General features: G+C 39.3%; 1 protein-coding gene across 3 annotated transcripts in view; it reads right to left on the minus strand.

Annotated features, from left to right (window-relative positions):
- EDIL3 (EGF like repeats and discoidin domains 3) overlaps positions 1–21,677 on the minus strand; it is a 259,990-nt gene that overhangs the window by 164,877 nt on the left and 73,436 nt on the right. For all 3 annotated transcript variants that reach the window (XM_064438134.1, XM_064438131.1, XM_064438133.1), the window contains exon 2: positions 20,562–20,690. In XM_064438134.1, coding sequence (XP_064294204.1) covers positions 20,562–20,690 — 129 coding nt within the window. The remainder of the gene's footprint in view (positions 1–20,561; positions 20,691–21,677) is intronic.

Raw genomic sequence — 21,677 nt, forward strand, 5'->3', positions numbered from 1 at the left:
TCTGAAAGGATGTCCCATACATGTCCTGTGGTCTGCATCACCTCCTGCAAGCACGAGCCTGTTATCTGCTACTGCTCCGCCGTAAAATTACATTTACAGGTTGCCACCACCTCATATCAGTATCATAGATCGTTTTTCCTTCACCTTTTCAGTAACAATGTCATCGCCATAATGCCAGTTGTACCTGGTGTTATGTTAACCAAGGATATATCTGGACCCACAAAGAGTCTGTGTTCCAAAAATGTATTGAAGATGGTCAGAACAGCCCAGAAGAACATACCATTTTTCATCCAGTTTTGTTTGGGGCACACTAGATTGGGTAACAGCCATTACTAATATTAGTTTTTAAATAATTACTGCAGTTGTCCGGGGTAAAAGCAGAATCCTCAGTTTATCCCTGACACTAAGCTGCTGACCAGTTCTGGTGTATTTCAAAATACTATGGGGTTTCATACTGCTCATCCTTTCATTCATCAACATTACTGCTGGAATATTTATGGAAACCTTATTTTTATATTCAGCTCTCCGGGTGCTCATCACATGGAATTACACAACCTTACACTGTGTCTGAATGCACACACCCACACTCTCCCCCTATTTCAAGTTGGGACCACTGTTGATACTGTACTCTGCATAGTCCTGTGTACAGCTTGCTGTATCCAGCTGCCTACATGACAATGAATCTGCTGTATGACTGCATGCCAGATTAATATCTTTTCTTGCTCCATTGCTTTTGCATCAGCAATCTATATCTACCCACTGATCAAGGAATTATTTTGCTGTGTGTCATACAGTCCATTTTCCATTATCTCACCCACTCCTTTTTAATATTAGGAGTGAGTATTACAGTAAATGATATTTCTGGATATAGAAGCATAACAAAACTTTACAAAAAAAAAAAAGTAAAATTAGTTTGCTGCTTCTTATAACACTGCTAAAACAGGTTTGGATTAAGGCATCCAGTTCTTGGGTCTGCATTTCAGCAAAGACTTGAAAATATGAAAGAGAGAGAAAATTAACACCTCAGAAATGTTACCAGAACAAGAAACACTAGAAATAATAACTGTTGGAGAGTTCTGTTACTCTGGTGATAGAAGCATAAACAGAGAAGCACCTGAGCGCTCTTTACATATAGAAAATAAATCTGACACTGAAAAGCTTTTTGTTTTCTTTTTAAACACATTGTGCTGACAAAGATAACAAAATTCAGTAAATTGGAGAAATTCACCTCAAAACATGAAGGTTTCTGGATGAATGTGTAACTGTGTATTGAACCACAGTGTTAGTCAGGTAAATGGTCAGGAAAAAAAATTACCCTGAAATAAGCATAATCAAAACAATGGCAATTTCTAGCTACTTTTAGAGCAGAGGCTGACAACTAAGATCAGCTGGGCTTCTCTCACCTCAACAAATCCACTACTCTAGAGTCCCCTCTTCTTTCTGTGTACATCACACTTGTGAGCTTCCAGGGAAATGCGAAACTTTAGCCTGACTCTTTGGACTTCACGCAGCAATATTTGAGTGTGATGACCCCCATGATTTACAGGACGTCATACTGTATTTCCAAATGGTCTGTTCTGGTGCTATCATTGACGAATCCTCATAGCCAGTCAGAAATCCAATTCTATTCAGGGTGCAGCCTTGTGAATAATGGACCCTGAATTCTTGTTTAAAATTTTATAGTGCACGTATATTTAGAAATAAAAAAAATCCTTAAAAAAAAAAAAAGTGCTATAAATGTGCTTCCGTACTTTGGAAAATGTTAAAATTGCCAGTTACTAAATGCATGTTTTCTTTTGTAAGTGTAGTTACACAAATAGCATGGCATGATTTTGTTCACCATACAACCCCTTAAACTGAATGTGTTTTTCTACTTCCCCTGAAGGGTGACACCTGTATTCTCAGCTCCTTTGTCACCGTTTTGCCCTGACAAAGGGTTTGAGGACCCTTCTCCAGGTTCTTCAACACTTTCTATATTCCTAGAGTAGAAATGTGTACTTCTGTAGATGACATAGTCCTACAGATGACACATGCCACTTACTAATCAGCAAAACTTAATTTTCCTGAAGTTTCACTTGAACTGTGGAATCAGTTCCCTCCCATTCTCTTGTGCTACTACTCAGCTGCTTTGCTAGGCCCTTTTGATTCCTTTTAATTATGGTCCCTTCATCACTTTATTCTCACCAGGTAAGCCATTGCCTTTATGTTTCACTGTGCTGTGCTCTGGTTTTCTATTAATCACCTTCTCTTTGTTGCTGCAATTCTCACCAGACAGGCAGTAGCCACTGTGTTTCATGTACCACATGCTGGGTAAAGACATGAACACAATTCTGTGTTTATGAAGCTAAATTGTCTCCTTCCTACCCAAATATAGTAGTGAAGACTATAAAGGTACAAACAAACTAGACTTGTTAAGCTGCACCTGCAAGTCCCATCTCCTCTCCCACCGATCCAGTAGACTTCTCAGGTTCCAGGAAGACCTGTCCCACCAAGCTAAGTGACCTCAGCACAGAAAATGTAGCTTTCTTCTTGAGCAGGCCAAAGGCATTCAGTAACATCTCATGTCTCACAGGACAATCAGCACTATAGAGCTGAAGTATACACGAAAATTTGCAAAGAAAGGCAAATGATAGGCAACAAACAGGGCTGTGATTTACAGCTGCCAAGTCATAGAAGACCAGTGGAGCTGCTATGGACCATTTTTGAATGAAGACAGTGCATGAGAAACAGGGACATAATACTGTTTGTTCCAAACGGAGTACGAAATTAAATTCAGTGGCAAATGAAATTATATAAAAATATGCCATTTAATTCAATTTTGATTAACCGGATTATTGTCATTTTAATATTTCTTTTCCTAAACAAGGGTTGGATATTTCTCTAAAAGTATTGCTATCAGTTTGATTTCAGCAAGGCCAGACAGGAACTGTGTAATTTAATTCTTTCTGTATTTAACTGTAAGATGCGTGAGAGAAATGCTTAACACATCCCAATTCGAAAGGGTATCAAGATTCATAACTTGCTAGTTTAATATTCACATTCCTTATTTTAGGAAACTTTTTATTTCATGGTCTTTGGGCATTCATATATTCAGTTGCAATCCTTGAAACATAATTAATCTATTTAATTTTGGATTACTGATTCTTTGAAAGTGCTCAGGTCCCTTTTTCCACACTGAGAGGGCAACTGATGAATGAACGGGTGTTTTGGAAGTATCCACAACTTGCATTCAGATTGGTATAGTTAATCACTTTGTTTACGCTACATTGGCCAGGGTCTGCTGTTTTAATATAACTAAGACTGATCCCAATGACACCACTAGTGAGGACAAAGTTAATCCACTGCTTACTTTTGTTGCTGACTTAGGCTAATGTATTGTTCAGCTATGAGCTAATGACTCCTGCAGATGTTTCTTATTTCATGCCAGGAAAAGCAGAAGCTGAAATTAAATATTTTCTTTTTATGACCATTATAGTTCTCCTTATAAATTATAGCCCATTCAGTCATATTTTTGAATAAATCAAATGACACTGACAATGCAGTTTTCCTATCTGCAAAAATTAATCTTACAGGACCAAATTCTGGCCTCATTAGACTGTTCATAATGAATAATATAACTGATGATTAAAAAGTTGACCTGCCTAAGAAGGAGAGGAAAGTAATAAGAATTTTTAATCAAGACATACCTCTCTGTCTCTTTCAACAAGAATACACTTGTACTTAAATACACTGGCATGTCTCTGTCATCATATTATTTCACACCCCTACAGCCCCCACTTTACCTACACTTGGAGAAACCTAAGAGGACATCTTCAAAAATGCCTTTTGTTTAATCAAATACTAATTCAAATTTGTTTTGCCGTATTTGGAACTGGATATGGTTTATATTTCTAGATAATAGTAACCTTATACACTGAGTTTTAGCTGTTAAAAAATACTTTTCTTACTTGTTTCTCAGGGCTTTAAGGCCTGATCCACAATTACCATTCCATTATAAGCCCAGTCTTACCACTGCCTGCCATATGCAGATCTTGTGCCATCCCAGGGCTGCAACAGCTTCTCAGGACCTTTGCTCAGGCATATCTATGTAGCTAAGAATCCCTACTGGTGATGATAACTCTCTTTGCCACAGTAGGAACATTATTAGTTCACACTGCCCCAACAGCAGAAAGCTGGTTAATGTAGTGGAAGGGCTTATCTACCATGAGAGCAGGGAGCTTGTGTGCAGAACTAACTGGATTTTATGATGCCTTTTAAACAACATTAATACTTAGACAAGAATATTCCACTGAGCCCCAAAATACTGATGTCTGTAGTCACTGTACGTTCTCACTGAGAATCTAATTTTCACCTCAATTAAATGCAACTTGTTGGTTTGTGCATAAACACCTTGGAACTGAGCCTTTCACTCTTCCTAAACCTCTAGTCACTGGAACTAGTGAATAAAACAGAAAATGAGAATTTTTTTAATGAACGCACATGTTAGTACCATGTTGGAGAAGAACTGGACATAAAAGATCTCAGTTCTGGTCTGGTACTTTTCTAATAAAGTATTACCTTTCCTCAGCTGCGCCCTTTCTTGGCACTCAGTATTCATTGCAGCTGATGGCACGCCATGTCTGAGATCAGCTGTCTTTGTCCATCTGACGTACTGTCAAAGCACGCCTTCCACCCCATCTTGGTGACATCCACACAGCAAAACACTCAACAGGAAGCAGCATTTGGATTTTGCAACTGAACAATTTTGCTGACACTTTCTTTGGCCTCCCCAGTGCAACCTCACAGGCAGTGTCCCTATTCTGTCATTTCTTAGGAAATGGGACAACATGTCAAGCCGCCAAAGGCCACAAGGCCAATTCAGTGGCTAACATGGTTTAATTTTGCTTACAGCATTCATTTTTTATGGGTTACAGCAAGGAATGCAGATATTTCTTCAGAATAAACTTCTGAAATAGCACAAATTAACATGTGCATGCCCCTTCTTCCTGGTGAGATCAAACTTGAAGCTAAGAAACATTTGCATGAAGGATTCCTTTCAGTATCCTAAGATCCAAGAATTGGTTGTTTAGATTAGTCCCAGTCTCCACACCCTCCATTTTCTCTCACTGTGAAGCAGTACTCTCTTTGCCCAGTATCCTTCAGGAACACCTTCTTCATATGGTTGGACTGAACCGTCCCACAACTCCCCAGACCAGAGAAAGAAAGCAGAATGAGAACACACCTGGCTCATATTTTTCCCCATTGATGGCTTTTGCTACTATACCTCGGGCAGTTTGGGGACTACCATAATTTTTTTGCCTTGCTTTGTTTTTTTGTTTTCGCTTTAATAAAGCACATCATTAATTGTTGATTCATAGCCCAGTCACTTAGCCATAAATATGCATTTGAAGCTGCAGTTTCTTCCAGACCAGGTCTGAAATGAGACCAGGTCATTGTCAGCAAATGTTCATAAAGGTTACCATTACAAACACAGAAGTCAATTAAAAGAAAAAAAAAAAAAAGAATTAATTCACAATTTGAATATAGACATAATCTTCAAAACTTGGCAATCTATTGCACTATTTATTGATCTTTTACACGCATCTCATTACACCGCCTCTATTCTTTTTTTCACAACAAACCATTTGTACCTCTTCTTCTGTTAATAGTGTCTAACTCTCTCAACATGTTTCCCATTGTGCTTCGAAAGGCTTAATAAATACATACTAGAAGTGACTCATACTGCATTTGAAAAAAAAAAATCCTTTGTGTTTGAAAAATGTACTTTGCATGAAGTAGCTTCTAACGATGCAAACATCTTGCAGACCTCTAACAGCTAACTGAATTGTCACTGTTGCAGTTTAGGTTAAAATCCAGGCCTCCTTTGATACAGTGAGGAAACCAGCAAATCTCTAAGATACCGTTGCAGTACCTGACATTGATTTCTCATAGATGCTACTGACTTAGCAGAATCAGTTCAATTCTGGCTAGTGCTTTGTCTACCTTGTGCTGCCAACTCTTTTTCTTCCAGATTAAAACTTGAAGAGTTAAATGCCTTTCACAACATGGACATCACTCCACTTAGATACAGCAATACGTGTATGGCAAGGGAAACTTTACTTCTGTTCTGTTTTGGTTTGCACCATAAAAGGCACCAGACTCCATGAAAGCTATTAAGTACGTTTAGAAGAAAAATAAAGTTTACAGCAGTTACCACAGCAGCAGCTATTCTTCTCTAGTTTATCCTACACCTGCAGCTAGAAAGACCAGTTGAGCAAACAGTCAACAGAAGCAAAATAGTTATTGCTGTTCACAGCTTTGAGGACCTACAAAATGTACTGGCTTGGATTTAAAGAAAGGACTGGCATTTACAGATATCTTGGACTTTCCCTCTCATACAGCAAACCTAAATATTCCAGGCTATTTTGACCACCCGGTTAGTCTTTTAGGAAGGGGGGGAGGGGGGGAGGAATAATTGTAGGATATAAGAGTTTTATGCATATGGATAGATAAACAAAGTAGATTATATATGCATCTCCTGTACCCATCCATTTGAAAAAACATTAAAACCTTACATGCATTCATGCATATTTGAATTAGATGTTTGTCGTAAGCATAGATCATAAGAGTGGAACTATGCATATTTGCACCAATTATGCATGAAGAGACACACAAGCTGAATAGCATCATAAATACCAAGGAAGCTGAAATGTGGCTTCACCAAATCAGGTAGCTTGAATTTTACCTCACTCTGCCTAGCTTCAGACCCAAGAAATCATGCTCATGCCCAAGTCAAACCGTTGTACGCCCTTTTCCCGACTTCAAAATTGCCTGGTTTACAGGGGAATCAGTCCAGTGCATGACTCAAAATAAAGAGGGTGCAGATGACCGGTGAGTTTGTAACTTGTATTAATATTCTAATATTAGAGATATAGCCAAAGAGGACCAGTGGAAATATTAATTCTGATCCCATTGATTACTTTTTTTTTACATAGGAAATAATATATTGACTCTCCTAACTCATGGTGCAATGGCAATTCTCAGGCAGGTGTTCAGCTCAAGTAACATATCTGAAATATTAATTCTGCAACCATAATTTAGCACGGAATGTCATGTCCTAATCTTTTTGGTCATTAATATTATAACATAAATAAGACTGAGTTATTATTAATCATTATTTTATAGCATCATCAAATTGAGAAAGCTGTACACCTATGATACAACATGAAAAACTCCCAGTATCTCTAAATTAAATTATTCATATGCTTTATATAGTCAGCATTTCACTTAAGTCCTCATTATCCATTATGGGTCCAAATTGAAAAGAAAAGGAAAAAGATGCCTGACTCATCTTACCATTAAACTGCTTTAAACATTAAATATTAAAAGTGTGAAAACCCATCCTGGATAACACCCAGTGCCTCACCAGAGTGGCTGTACCTCTCCCCATGTGGGCCAAGATCCAGGAAACTTGGGTGCACGTAAAGATTTTCACCCTGAAACAACCATCCCAAATAAATTACCAGGTAAATGAAGTAAGAGGAGAGGATCAGGGCAACCCCCAACACAGCCTAGAGCATGAAGGGATTGAGAGCAGCCCTGCAGAGAAGGATTGGGGGTACTGGTGGATGAAAAGCTGGACGTGAGCCATAATATATGCTCACAGGCCAGAAGGTAAACAGTACCCTGGGCTGCATCCGCAGCAGCGTGGGCAGCAGGGCGAGGGAGGGGGTTCTGCCCCTCTGCTCCGCTCTGGTGCGACACCCCTGCAGTGCTGCATCCAGCTCCAGTGGTGTCCCCAGCACAGGAGGGACATGGACCTGTTGGAGTGGGTCCAGAGGAGGCCACAAAATGATCCAAGGGCTGGAGCACCTCTGCTGCGAGGACAGGCTGAGAGAGTTGGGGTTGTTCAGCCTGGAGAGGAGAAGGCTGTGGGGAGACTTTATTGCAGCCTTCCAGTACTTAAAGGGGGGCTATAGGAAGGATGGGGACAATCATCTTGTTAGCAAGGCCTGTTGTGACAGGACAAGGGGTGATGGTGTTAAACTAAAGGAGGGGAGATTTAGACTGGATAGAAGGAAAACATTTTTTAAAATGTGGGTGGTGAAGTGCTGGAACAGGTTGCCCAGAAAGGTTGTGGAGGCCCCATCCCTAGAGACATTCAAGGTCAGGTTGGACGGGGCTCTGAGCAGCCTGATCTAGTTGAAGATGTCCCTGCTCACTGCAGGGGGGGTTGGACTGGATGGCCTCTAAAGGTCCCTTCCAACCCAACCACTCTGTGATTCTATGATTCTGTGATTCTATGAACCAGTGGGGGTCCTTCAACCTGGTTATTAACAGCTGACATGAGCTGTTGCAGTTCAGGCATGTCTGATTAAATAGCAACAAGTCCAGACAAAAGACTAACCTTACTCTGACATGAGGTAAGAATGGTGAGGCACCCCTCACATGGCTCTTTATGAGCCAGCTGTACCTGGGATATAGCAGCATCATTTCAGTTCATTCATTATCCAGATTAACCCAACATCTCATTAGCTTACATTGAAGTGTTATAAAATAAAAGTGTTTCTCTGAGAACTGAAAGGACTTTTTTTCTTCTTGTTATTTTTACTGATAATTTTCATTGACGTTTGGTAATGAAGTTTGGTCTTTCAAATTCTGATTCCCATTTTATTAGATTATCTTGTAAAATTCCTCTGTTTTGTTTACTCCTTGCAATAAGTCCTGCGCTTATTCAGTAGCCTAATAGGAAAAACTTTCAACCATAAACTTATTAGGAAGTTCTGGTAATTATACCTATATTTGAAAAAAACCCCAGCAACAAATCAAACCAATTAAGAGCTAAAACATTTAGTTATTCCCCTTACCCAGGTAAAATGGGATTCTGTGGGTTCTCCTTTGTATGAAAAAAATAAAATATAAATCTCATCTGGTGTTTACCAGAACAATTCTTCTATATTCAAAGTTGTGCACACTTCTACCAACAGTTCTCAGCCTGTAACATACTTAAGAACAAGGTATAGTTGTTTAAGACAATACTAGCTGTATATATTCCATTTTAAAATCTTAACACATTCATTTAGTATTCTGAAACTGCACAAAAAAAAAATGGGAAGAGAGTAGAGTAGATACCTTATTCCATGCTGTTTTAAACACTTAAAGAGAATTTTGCATCTGGAATGGTGAGCTGATCAGCAAAGATCAGATCTTGCACCCTTAAGCAAATGACTTAACAGAGATTTTAAATAAAAAGGGAATGAACACACAAAGGCATCAGCTCCCACAGAGTTACAGAGTAAAGAGAGGTTTCTGAGCTACTAATAGCAACTTTTCCCAGTTAGAAAGATTAAATTTATTCAGAGAAACACTTGGGCTCTTCTATTCTTCTGCTTCTGAGCATAAGAATATTTATTACTGGAAAAAATAAAAAGGGTTTATGAACTATTTAATATCTTCATATTATTAAAAATATTTCCCTAATTCATTATTTTAAATATATGTAAACACATATGGGGAGAAAAAGGTAAGCAAATGTGATTCCAAATCATGATGAATTTTGCTCTGCTTAATGAGCCTTTTATATAAATAGTTTTGCAAAAAAACATCTGGAAAATAACTTAGAAGGAAAAAACAAGAAACAACAATAATGTCCATCTGTCTCTGGGTTTCAGTATTCAGCTTTTAATTTTTGTTTCTTTTAGTCTGGAACTGCACTGCATTTAGAACTTGCATTAACCTGAACACCACCAGGTTTTCCATCTGATCGTTTTTGCCTAAGAAGTCTAAAATCTTCTAATCTGAATCTCCCAGGATGCCAGAATTATCATCTCATTAAAGACCAATTTGCCTTTTCAGCTAAAAGAATCAGCTTCCTTCTGGCATTTTTATTTTAGTAAGTTGTTTCCATGCTGTTTAGTCACATCCTTCTGCATAAAAATCTAGGAACACACTATATTATATAAAATGGGAACACAAACCAGAGTGGTACTTTAAGAACATTTATTTCTTAAGCCTAAATTTTATGAGAACTTAGATCGTCTGGTCTCTTCAAAAACATCAAAACTACTTAATTTGGATTAACCAAGAAACTAAAGGAACAAGAAAGTGAATCTATAAAGCTGCTATTCCATTCCTAGCAAAACAGAAGAGCAATCATTCCCTGACTCTTATTGATAATTCTTAATGAGTGGTGTATTTTAAAAGTACAAAAGGTTCTGCAACTCTTCATTTCTTAAGAATAGTGCAAGAACATGCAGGTCTCTGATTTAATATTTGGCAAAGATAATGGCATACATACAAAAATGATCTAATACAAGGAACTCTCTTAAATAGACTACTAATCTATTAGTCATTTAAAAAACAAACATGTATGTTTGACACGTTTTTAAACACAAAAAAAAAAAAAAAGAAAGCAAAGGCAGTGAAAGACCTGTTTTAAACCCTCAGCTCTTTGAGCTTATATAGAACCAAGGAGTCCAGGATGGGGCCAAGTCGGGGCTGCAGCTGATAAACATGTGACAAACATAACATGAGACTCTGCAGGAAACACCACTTTGTTCTAACCAGTGCTTGCATGGACTCACAGAAAATAGAGACCTCCAGATTTCTCCTTACCAGCCAAAAATAAACAATACTGGACAACCAAGTCAATATAATAGGGAACTTCACTACAAACACCCTAGCAGCAATGTCAGCAAGTCTCGCATGCACCTGGACCACTTCAGAGGTACTAACAGATGTGAAATGCGCATAAAGTTGCATACCAGAATATTTATTCCATTAGACCTTGATGTGTCATGTACTGGATTCAGCTGTTTTAATCTGCTACAGATGCTGCCCACCAAGACCTCTTTCTTTCAAAGCGGTTGAATTATTTGCAGGCTCCTTTTTCCAGATAATGTTCGAGTACCTATCCAAAGAGCAATTTCCCTTGGCTGTTGACATAAGCTCTCCCCAGATTTTTATGTGCTGCCTATTTTACTGGCAAATCTGGCAAAACATAATTGGCTTATTCTACCTAGTTGTTTGAAGCCAATGTAAAACATATCAGGCCACAGACACATCACATTACGAGGGAAATAACTCTTATTTTTCTCTGTCTCTTCTTCTATCTCTTCTTCACTGCTTAAAGTAGGGCAAAAATCCTGGTCAGCTGCAGACAGAAACCCAGTGGAAATGGGCCTGGCTCGTAGGAGATGCCTCCCTTCCAGTACACACAGCCCGGGCAGGTCTGATCTGCAGCATGCCAAGTCTTGTTTCTGGAGCACCATGCCTTTAGCAGACTCCATATACTTGGAATTTCCAACTAAATAGCACTTGGTTTCAGAGTCCACACCTCACTGTTTTGTGACAGTTCTCCATGACCTACATATGTCCTTTTCTGAATGTTTTTGTGTGCAAGGCTTGGCATTGGTGTTGGAGCTTTTAATCAAAACGATCTATTACTGAGTGCATCATTCCTCCAATGAAAACAGGGGCTGCAGATGTGTTTTGCAGACCAACCCATGCTCACAAACCTTATTTATCTTTTCAAGGTCTCATCATGAGCAGTAGCTCTGGCAACAAAAGTCTGGATGTTTTCGTTTGTCTTTTTAATTAGACTAAAATGCATAAAATCTCCCTCAGCATGTTTCACTGCTCTTTTGTCAAACACTCCAGTGTGTGACTACAACTACTCATTCCTTGCCAGTCTGTACTTTCAAATAACAAATTCATAAATGCAAAAAAAAAGAAGTGTGATAGGATCTTCAGGATAGGGTTTATTTGACAGGATATTTTTTTCACAGAGGTACTGAACTTTCCACTACCTACAAACATTGTGGATGGTCATTTTGAGATCAGTGGTACGAAGTAGACTTTTAAGACTGGTCATATACTTCAAAATGCTTTATAAAAGATATACTCTGATTAAACTCAAGAGTGTATTAGCCACCTTTTTTCAATTGCCAGCAGCATCCTGGGCTGCATTAGGCAGAGCATTGCCAGCAGGTCAAGGGAGGTGATCCTTCCCTCTGCAGGGCACTGCTGAGACACATCTGCAGTACTGTGTCCAGTTCTGGGTTCCCCAGTACAAGACCGACATGGACTTACTGAAGCAAATCCAGCAAAGGGCCACAAAGATGCAGAAGTGACTGGAGCGCCTTTCATACAAGGAGAGGCTGTGCAAGCAGGGACTGCTTGGTCTGGAGAAAAGAAACCTTGGGGGGATCTTACCCAGCTGTATAAAAATACCTGATAGGAGGGTCTAAAGAAGATGGAGCCAGACTTTTTCAGTGGTATCCAGTGACAAAGACAAAGAGCACAACTTAAAACATAAGAAATTCCACCTGAACACAAGAAAACACTTTTTATTTACTGTGAGCATGGTTAAACACTGGAACAGGTTGCCCAGAGAGGTTGTGAAGTCTCCTTCACAACCTCTCAAATGGAGACAAAACCTGACTGGAGATGGCCTGGTTAACCATGCTTGAGCAGGGGATTAAGACTAGGTGATGTCCAGAGGTCACCACCAACCTCAGCTGTTCTGTGATTCTGTGATACTATCCCAATGAATTTCAGCTTCAGTACTCCAATCTGCTCTCCTGGAAGCACAAAAACAGTTTACCCTTTAAAGGTAAGGGAAGCACATGGATCAGGAGAGCCCTTGGTATAACTGTGAGCTTCTGAGTCTGCTCAAAACCAAAAGAGAAGCATACCAGAGATGAAGAAGTGGACAAATCGCCATTGAGAATGGCAAGTGCCATTGCCAGGGGTGTGCAGAGATGTAGTTAGAAAAGCAAAAGTTCAGCTTGAATTGAAAATGGCCAGAGATGTCAAAAACTACAAGAAAGGGTTTTTCAGGTACGTAAATGACAAGCAGAAACAGAAGGAAAATATTGGCCTACTGTTAAACGTTAGTCATTAAGCATTAGCCACCAGCAATGCTGGAAAGGCAGAGGTTCTCAACACTTTCTTCAACTCTGTCTTTACCAGCAGTGTTGGGCCCCTGGTCTTGGGAACAAAAACTGAGGTGTTTGCAAACACAGATCCACCATCAATGAAGGAAAAGTTGGTCTGGAAAATATTACTGGCACTTGACCCCTACAGATCGATGGGCACTGACAATATCCACTGAGGGTGTTGAGAGTTCTGGCTGACATCATTGTGAGGCTGCTCTCCATAATCTTTCAGAAGTTGTAGATATGAGGGGATGACCCAGAAGACTTGAAGAAGGTTAATACCATCCCCATCTACAAGAAGAATTTAAAGAAGGATCCAGGAAATTATAGGCCCATTGGTCTTACTTCAGTTCCTGGGAAAGTTATGGAAGAAATCCTCCTGGGGACCACCAAAAGGCAAATGAAGCATGTGATGGGGAAAAGCCAGCATGGATTCACCAAAGTCAAAATGTGCTTGATAAACCTTCTATGAAAAAATAACCTCCTCAGTCGATGTGGGGTGAGCGGGGGACATTGTTTATCTGGATTTCTCCAGGGCTTTCAATACCATTCCCCACAGCCTCCTCTTAGAGAAACTGATGCGTTATGGCCTAGACAAGTGGTCTGTGTGGTGGGTGGGGAACTGGCTGACAGGCTGCCCCCTGAGTGTGGTGGTAAATAGCTCCTTTTCAAACTGGCAACCTGTCACAAGGGGGGTCCCCCAGGGATTGATATTGGGCCCAACGCTGTTTAATATTTTCATAAGTGATCTGGATGATGGGATCAAGTGTACCCTTATGAATTTTGCTGATGACACCAAGTTGAGTGGGGAAGTAGACACTCCAGAAGGGAGAGCTGCTCTGCAGGGAGATCTGGATAGGCTGGAAGAGTGGGCCAGCAAGAACCTTATGAAGTTCAATAAGGACAAGTGTAAGGTCATGCACCTGGGAAAACATAATCCAGGGGTGCAGCACAGACTGGGATCCACCTGCAGGAAGACCTGGGTAGGCTGGAAGAGTAGAAGAAGAGGAACTGGGATCTAGCCGACTGGGAAGCAGCTCTGTGGAAAGGGACCTGGGGGTCCTGCTGGACAATAAGCTCAGTATAAGTAAAGAGTGTGCTGCTGCAGCCAAGAAGACCAACAGGGTGCCGGGCTGTATCAACAAGGGCATTACCTATGGAGATAAAGAAGTCATTATCCCACTCTACTCAGCACTTGTCAGGCCACACCTGGAATGCTGTGTTCGGTTTTGGTCCCTGCTATGCAAAAAAGATGTGGACAGGCTGGAGAGGATCCAGAAAGGGCCACAAAAATGAGCAAAGGACTAGGAAGCTGGTCATGTGAGAGGAGGCTGAGAGAACTGGGTTTAGTCAGCCTTGAGAAAAGAAAGCTTAGGGGAGACCTTATTACCATGTTCCAGTATTTAAAGGGTGGCTACAAAGAAAGCGGAGGCTATCTTTTTACAAGGAGTCCCAGGGAAAAGACAAGGGTTAATGGGTCCAAGTTACTCCTGGGAAGATTCTGATTGGACAACAGAGAAAAAAAATTCACAATGAGAACAATCAGCCATTATTGGAATAATCTCCCCAAGGTCATGGTGGATTCCCCAGCACTGGACGCTTTTAATATTCAGCTGGACAGCATGCTGGACTGTCTTGCCTAGACCATGCTTTTGCCAAGAAAGGTTGCGCCAGATGATCTTTGACGTCCCTTCCAACCTGGTATTCCATGATTCTATGATTATCCATTATTTTAACATTCTTACCAATTTTGACTTGAGCCCATATTTTCACAACAGATTTACTAACAATCAACATCAAAGGCAATTGTTTGGCACAAAAAATGTACGATTATCACTACAACATTTTCTGCACTGCATTTAATGCCATTTATTAAGCCATTCTGCTTACATGCATTTAGTCTACTCTGTTTAGATTTCTGTGCAGTATGCAATCTTCAGGCTACCAGAAACTAAAAATTCAGATTTAATTTGTACAATTATTGTCATTAACATCAATTGATTGCCTTTCAACAGAGTTCTGTAACCTTTGAGAATATTTTCTAATGAGCCAAGTGCCCTGATTATGTGATAGTTCCTGTTTGAAAATCTGTTTATAGTGAATTCCATGTGAAACACCACTATAACAGAGATGTGAAACTGCAGGCTATGGACTTCAGAACAGAACACTGAGAAATGCCTTCAGTGTACTGAACATACAACTGCTACAGCCTCACTAAGAGGAAGTTTAGTAGTCACACTACAAATTCTAATCATAAAGAAAGTAATACAAAAGTGCACTTGAAATAGTTTAGCAAATTCCTCAGGGTATTTCCCACTAAAACCAACCAAAGAAAAATCAGAGATTCACACAAAATCAGCTTCATTTTAATCAGGTGCAATGCTGATAGGGCCCCACTTAATTCCTTTCATTGCTCAGAAGTAGAAACCTGGCCATTACAAAGAACTCTGCAGCAGTAACGTGTTGCTCTAGAAAACTAGCACTTTCCCTCTTTGCCCACAAGGAAAGAAATCAGCACAGAATCCAGACAGGTGTCACAGATAAGGCCCAGCAGGGAAAAACTTGTTTTCTACTGTTGCTTTCCCACTCTTTCACTCTTTTCCCAGAAGAGACTAACCTTTGACCCTGAAACCTGATTATTTTTCCTACATTCAAATAAATACAGGTCCAACTCACCAACTCTGCTGTTTCATTTTTGTATCAACAGAACCATTGAAATATAAACAGACAAATATAAACAGAAAAATATAAGCAGACACTCCCTTCTTTTGCAATTTTTTCAAATAATAAATCAGCATCAAGAGCAAAGCATGACACTTTACCGAAGAATTTACAGCCATATAATAAAATATCTCTGTTGCCAATAAGAAACACAGCGAATAAGTCACTTAGGCAGATTCTGTCACGACAGCAATAAATACAGTCCATTTGGGTGACGCTACACGCACAGTAGTGACAACAGATGCTGCAGTCTGGAGTATACACTCTATCTCCCAGTACCCTGAGCAATCTGCACTTAGTTCTGTATTGTACTAGGGAGATCACTGCCAGCAGGCTAAGGGACATTAGTATTTCCCTAAAATCATTAATGGACTGGAGCACCTCATGTTTGAGGAGCACCTAAGAGAGTGAGGACTGTTAAGCCTGGAGAAGACAAGTCTCATAGAAATAAAGGCAACAGAGCCAGGGTCCCCTCAGTGATACACAGTGACAGGAAAGGAGACAATGAGCGGAAACTAAAATTCTCAAAATTCCAATTAAGTATACTTAGGGTTTTTGGGTTTGTTTGTTTGTTTGTTTTTCACTGTGCAGGTGATCAAACACTGTTGCAGATTGCCATTAGAAGCTGTGAAGTCTCTACCCTTGGCAATATTCAAAACTGAGCTGGACATGGCCCTGAAAAACCTGCACCCCTGATCCTCCCTTGAGCAGTGGCATTAGACTAGAGACCTTCAGAAGTGCCTCCCATCCTCAACTACTCTGATTTTGTGATCACCAGTGCTTTAATTTGCATTATTTCAGGCTACCTAATTTAGAGCTAAGGCAGCTATGTTTATATCAATTGCATAGTAGATACATTTGACATTAAGCCATTGGAATTCTTTTGTAAAAATGGATTAATTTCCTTATTTCTACCTTAGGAAATTGAGTAGTGCACATGTTCAATGTGTGGCGCAAACAATCCTCCTTAAAAAGTCACATATTGTAGGACTATAGAAACATCTTTGAAATCATTCAGTCATTTCCACTCATGGCATTAAAAAGCATCTGTAACACTGACTGGAAAACAATGACAGAAATTTATCCTTAGTAATTTTTTTGACAAGCTCTTGTCCTGTCAGTGCAGAGGACAGGACAGCAAAGCTAGAGACTCTAGGTTGTGCAAAGAAACCCAGCAAGCCAACTGATCATAGCACTCTGGGTCTAATCCATCGTAGTGAATTTTTATTTAACAGCATGAAAAGGGAAGAACCCCTTTGATTTCTGTGTCTCAGGTTCAGAGACAGTAGCTGTCAAAGAAATAGTTTCCCTTGGGGACTGGAAAGACTAAACTGATACGGAAAACACTGCAATGTGATAAACAAGGAACCCCATAATCACTTTACAATCACTTGGCAAATCAAGACGTAATGCAAAACTAGCAACTCTTTTTTTTTTCCTTTCAGCTCTCCTCCCTGCTCTCAGCCACCATGCTGCACTTGACCCAAGTTTCCTGTGTTATGTGTGAAAGATCATTACCTTGCTTTTCCACCCTAATGTGCTCACAGTTCCTCTACCCTCCCTGTCACTGTACATCATTTATTTTTCCACTTACATAAACTAAATATGATCACCAGTTTATCCTCTCAGACAGCTATTGAATTTCAGATTTGGAATATCAAAACTGAATAATTTAAAGTTGCTAATTTTTCAAATGTGAACAACATGGTCACTCATGGTACATACTGCGATAGCCTTATAGCATACTAAACTTAACTGCTTTTTCTTTAACTTTTATCTTCAGTCATGTATTTCTCTCCCTGTTTTCCCCTATGCACACACCAAACAGGAATAATCTTTATGTTAAAAAAAATATATTCCCCCAATATTATTTCAATGCATATAGGCACACTGGCATTGCTTCCCTCATCCACTGTCGATGCCTAAGCTACTTCTCGTTCATCAGATACCCATGTTGATTAGGACATGTCAATAAATTTCCTGAACAGTGTGTATTGAAGACTTCTATTAACTGCATGTAACAATTGTAGTTTATGGTATTTCTGTAATTTACATGGTTTCTGAGAGTAAATACTTGTAAATTATTTAAATGTTGTAAAGTCTGTCAACTTGTTGTCTGTAATGCATTTCAGTACCAATGTTAATTAAATGGGAATCCTTTTCAATCTAGGCTAAAATTCACGTTTCCAAACGTACTGATAGAAGCCAGCTAAAGAGGTAACTCAGGCCATAGTCCTTATTATCTCTGGAAAACATCCTGCTATTTGGAAAGCTTGATATAATTACCTTTTACTCTTATCTGTTTAGTTAAATCCTTTTTTACCTCACTGGAGAATGTGCTGTACTGGAAAGAACCACAGTGTACTTTTTCCTGTTTGCCTCCATCTTATTCTCTGCCAGTTTATCAGATATTTAGAATGTTTTGGGATATACAGAGCATTGAAATTACCTGGCTGCACAAACAGTGTGATATTATAGATCTATCATCTAATCTCAACTCCTTCAGCATCACTCTGTATAGTATTTATTAAAAGGAAACAAGAAATAAGGCAGGATTACCAATGGAGGAAGAGTAGGATCAGAATAGGATTAGTAATTGAAAATATATAAATTACTATTACAAGCATTTTACAAAACATTTGTTTTAGATTCACTCAAAGTTACAGGATCAGAAAATAGTGGAGAAGTATGACCAAGGAGTCATGATTTTCCATGGGTAAACTTAGAAAAAACAGCAATAATTCATCTTCTTCGACTGAAATATGGTGCTATGATCACGCTGGGTTATTTTACACCTTAGTTTTATTAAGATAATAACAGGAGTTACATTCTTAAGTCCTTGAACTGTTTATGCAGCTTCCAAACGCTCTTGAATCTTTGTTGATCAACTTAGGTAGGACTGCTGCCTAAATATTTATTTAATCTTCCTACCTTTATGTACTTTGATGTATCTATCTTTTTTTCATTTATGTGAGTTCATAACTTCTTATCTGTATGGCAATGTTTTTATTTACCCACTTTAATGTGTGATTAAGTAAAATCCTTGTTACTTTTTACTGTGAAATCCTCCCGTCTGAGGCATGCTTCTTGAAAATTTGTGACTTCCCAGCTCGTGTCCAGAGATAAAGTGTGTCCTGTCACGAGGACTGAATAAAGTCTGATACTGGAGTATCTAATGGAGGGACATACCGAACACCCAACTACTTTTAAAATTTGCTGTACAGCCCATTAAAAAGAGGCGCACTGACATAGGGTCCTGTCTCTGTTGGTTTTTTTTCCCCACCCTCCTCTTATTCAGCGCATCCTGACATCCCAAATGGCTAATTTTCAAGCAGCTTAGTGTTTTCAGCTACACAGGAAATTGTCAAGAAATTTTCTGAGATATTCAGGATTAAGAGATATAGCTTTTGGGCAATAACTCCTTAAAAAGCCAAAGAGAAGTAACCTTTGTTAGCATTTGTTCTGCAATCTTCTATCTGCTAATAAACACTTGGTAAAAGTGATCAGATGGGGTCTTGCACTTCTGGGCTCACCACAGACCCACCTTTCAACTGATTATTTTACTTGAAACTGTTCAGTGTTTGAATTAATGGAGTATAATTGACTAATATCTTGCTCTATTTATCAACATTTTCATAGGAAAAATAAAAATATTATCATGAAATACCATTTTTTTCGGTGGTTTACATGACTCTATCTAGGGGAATATAATGCTGAATAAGCCCCAGACAGCCTTTACCAGAAAGTAAAAGACTACTAAAAAAAATATTTTTAAAGTTTACAAAAAGTAATGCCTAGTCTCTGAATCAATACATGTAGTGTAATCATACAGGACGAACACAAACTAAATTAACACTCTGAAATTTAGCTAATAGAGGAATATTAAGTCCTTTACTTAACCAATATTGTCAAGTAGATACTCCCTTTGGATGGCAAACTAGAAATGTAATATTCTGCCTCCATAAGCGTTGTGGTTGCCACATATACTTGAGCTCTCTCTTTGCTTATGTTTCACTCTGTTTTCCTAACAGAGATTTTGTTGAAACATTTGAAGAATTTAGCTAGGTATACATGCTTTTTTTGAAGACCTGTTAATATTTAGTTGTTAATTACAGTGGCAATTATCACAATATTGTTTTGCTCTACTGTACATACTTTTATACCTTCTTTGGGATAATGTAAGAGCTTGGTCAACTTGCAGCTTTTCTGTTCCATCAAAAATGATGGGATGGCCTGTGACACAATGAGTTGTCTGCCACCTTTCCCCTTGCACCTTGATTTTTTCCTTAAGCTTTCTTAAGACAGGAGCCTGACCTGCTGGACGTTTTGGAGTTACTGCTGATACTTACATTTACTCTGAGTCAAAAGCACATCACAAAATTTCACTACATTGGACTTGCACTCTATGCTCCCATATAATGATTAATTACAACCTCCAGCTGTGTGATTATTTTTAAATTCAAACAAGTGACTACTATGTGTTATTCTGTTTCTCCTACACTGTTTCTATAACTTCCCTTAAGTAATTACTCTTCACTCTGGATTTGGGCATAAAACTATCACAAACCAAGCTTTAAATGGTCATCGATCAGCAGAAGGATATATCGGAATATCTAATTACATTGATCTTTGAGAAATGTTGGGCACTTTAAGTCACAATTATGATCTTTTCTCTTTGTGAAGTAGAACACTGAATTTTTCTGTGTGATTATGTTCTGCAGATGCACTTGTCAGATACTCTTTTAACTGTCTGTTAATTATGATATAAATATCTATGAAATAGAGATAAAGTTAAGAAACCAGTAATGAACAACACAATGACCACAGCACTGTACAAAACGCCGTAGACACGATCACTGGGTGGCAAGTCAGAGACTAAAAAGATACTCAACAGCTATTCCAGCATTTAAAGTTTGCACTTACCAACCTCCACAACACTAGAGCAATTGGGGTCTGTGAAGCCTTCAGGACACTCACACGAGTAGAAGTCATCATTCAGCCCTGACAGACAGATGCCACCATTTTTGCAAGGGTTGGAGTCACACACATCCCCTGTGGGTCAAAGAAAAAAAAAAATCCTGTATAAAACTCTCCGAAAGCTATGCACAAGCTCCAAGTACGGCAGATTGCTGATATCCAAAACCAGAAAGGAATGACAACCTCTATGTCTTTTGAATACCTTTCGGCTAACTAAATTTTATATTTATTTAACACCACACCTCTGTGTAACCATCTTGCTGGAGCCTTCCACTCCGTAAAATGCGATACCCTTAGATGCACTGACAGCTATTCGCTTGCAAAGGACGATAAAATTAACAAAAAATCATTTTTTTCTTTCTTCCATTTGAAGTCATTCAGGATATATACTTGGGAAGGAATTTACCCAGGATTTTACCTCTCCAGGTTCCCTTCAACATAAAGCTGAATGGTGGTTTCAATTCAGGCTATTGGCTTATCACCCGGTTCGTAAGCAAAGAACTGTGACCGTGGTCACATCATCATGTGCTCCAGACTTACACACACTTAAATCACCCAGCGCAGATTTGATCTGGATCAGGCACGGGCACGCAGCTGTGTTTCTGTGAAACATGGAGCATAGCACTCAGGCCAGCAGTGTGCTTCTGCGTTGGCTTTGTGTCAGTCACACAAAGACCAATTCCATGTGATCCCAGGATGAAGTTTAACAGTACAGACTAAAGCCATCGAAGTGTTTTGAGCAATTCAATTCTAAGGGTAAGTTTACACACAATCAATGATTTTTGATGTGGAGCCCTAGGACTGGAGCTGCTGTAGGTTCACACCGTGCCCCTAAGGAGGCTTCCACTATGACTTGTGACACACCAGCTCCATGGCAGGGATGGAGGCTAAAGGACTTGAAAGGCCTCAGTCCCTCGGTACTCCTCAACAGTCTCCTCCATGTCCCAAAGAAGTTTGTTGAGTTCTCCCATAATTCAGTTTGGTTGCAGAATCAGAACAAATCAGTTAGAAGCAAAGCTACGCTTTGCTGCAAAACCATGCTATGCTATGAACCAAAACTTC

This window comes from Phalacrocorax carbo, chromosome Z (genome assembly GCF_963921805.1).
Source record: "Phalacrocorax carbo chromosome Z, bPhaCar2.1, whole genome shotgun sequence".
Taxonomy (NCBI): Eukaryota; Metazoa; Chordata; class Aves; order Suliformes; family Phalacrocoracidae; genus Phalacrocorax; species Phalacrocorax carbo.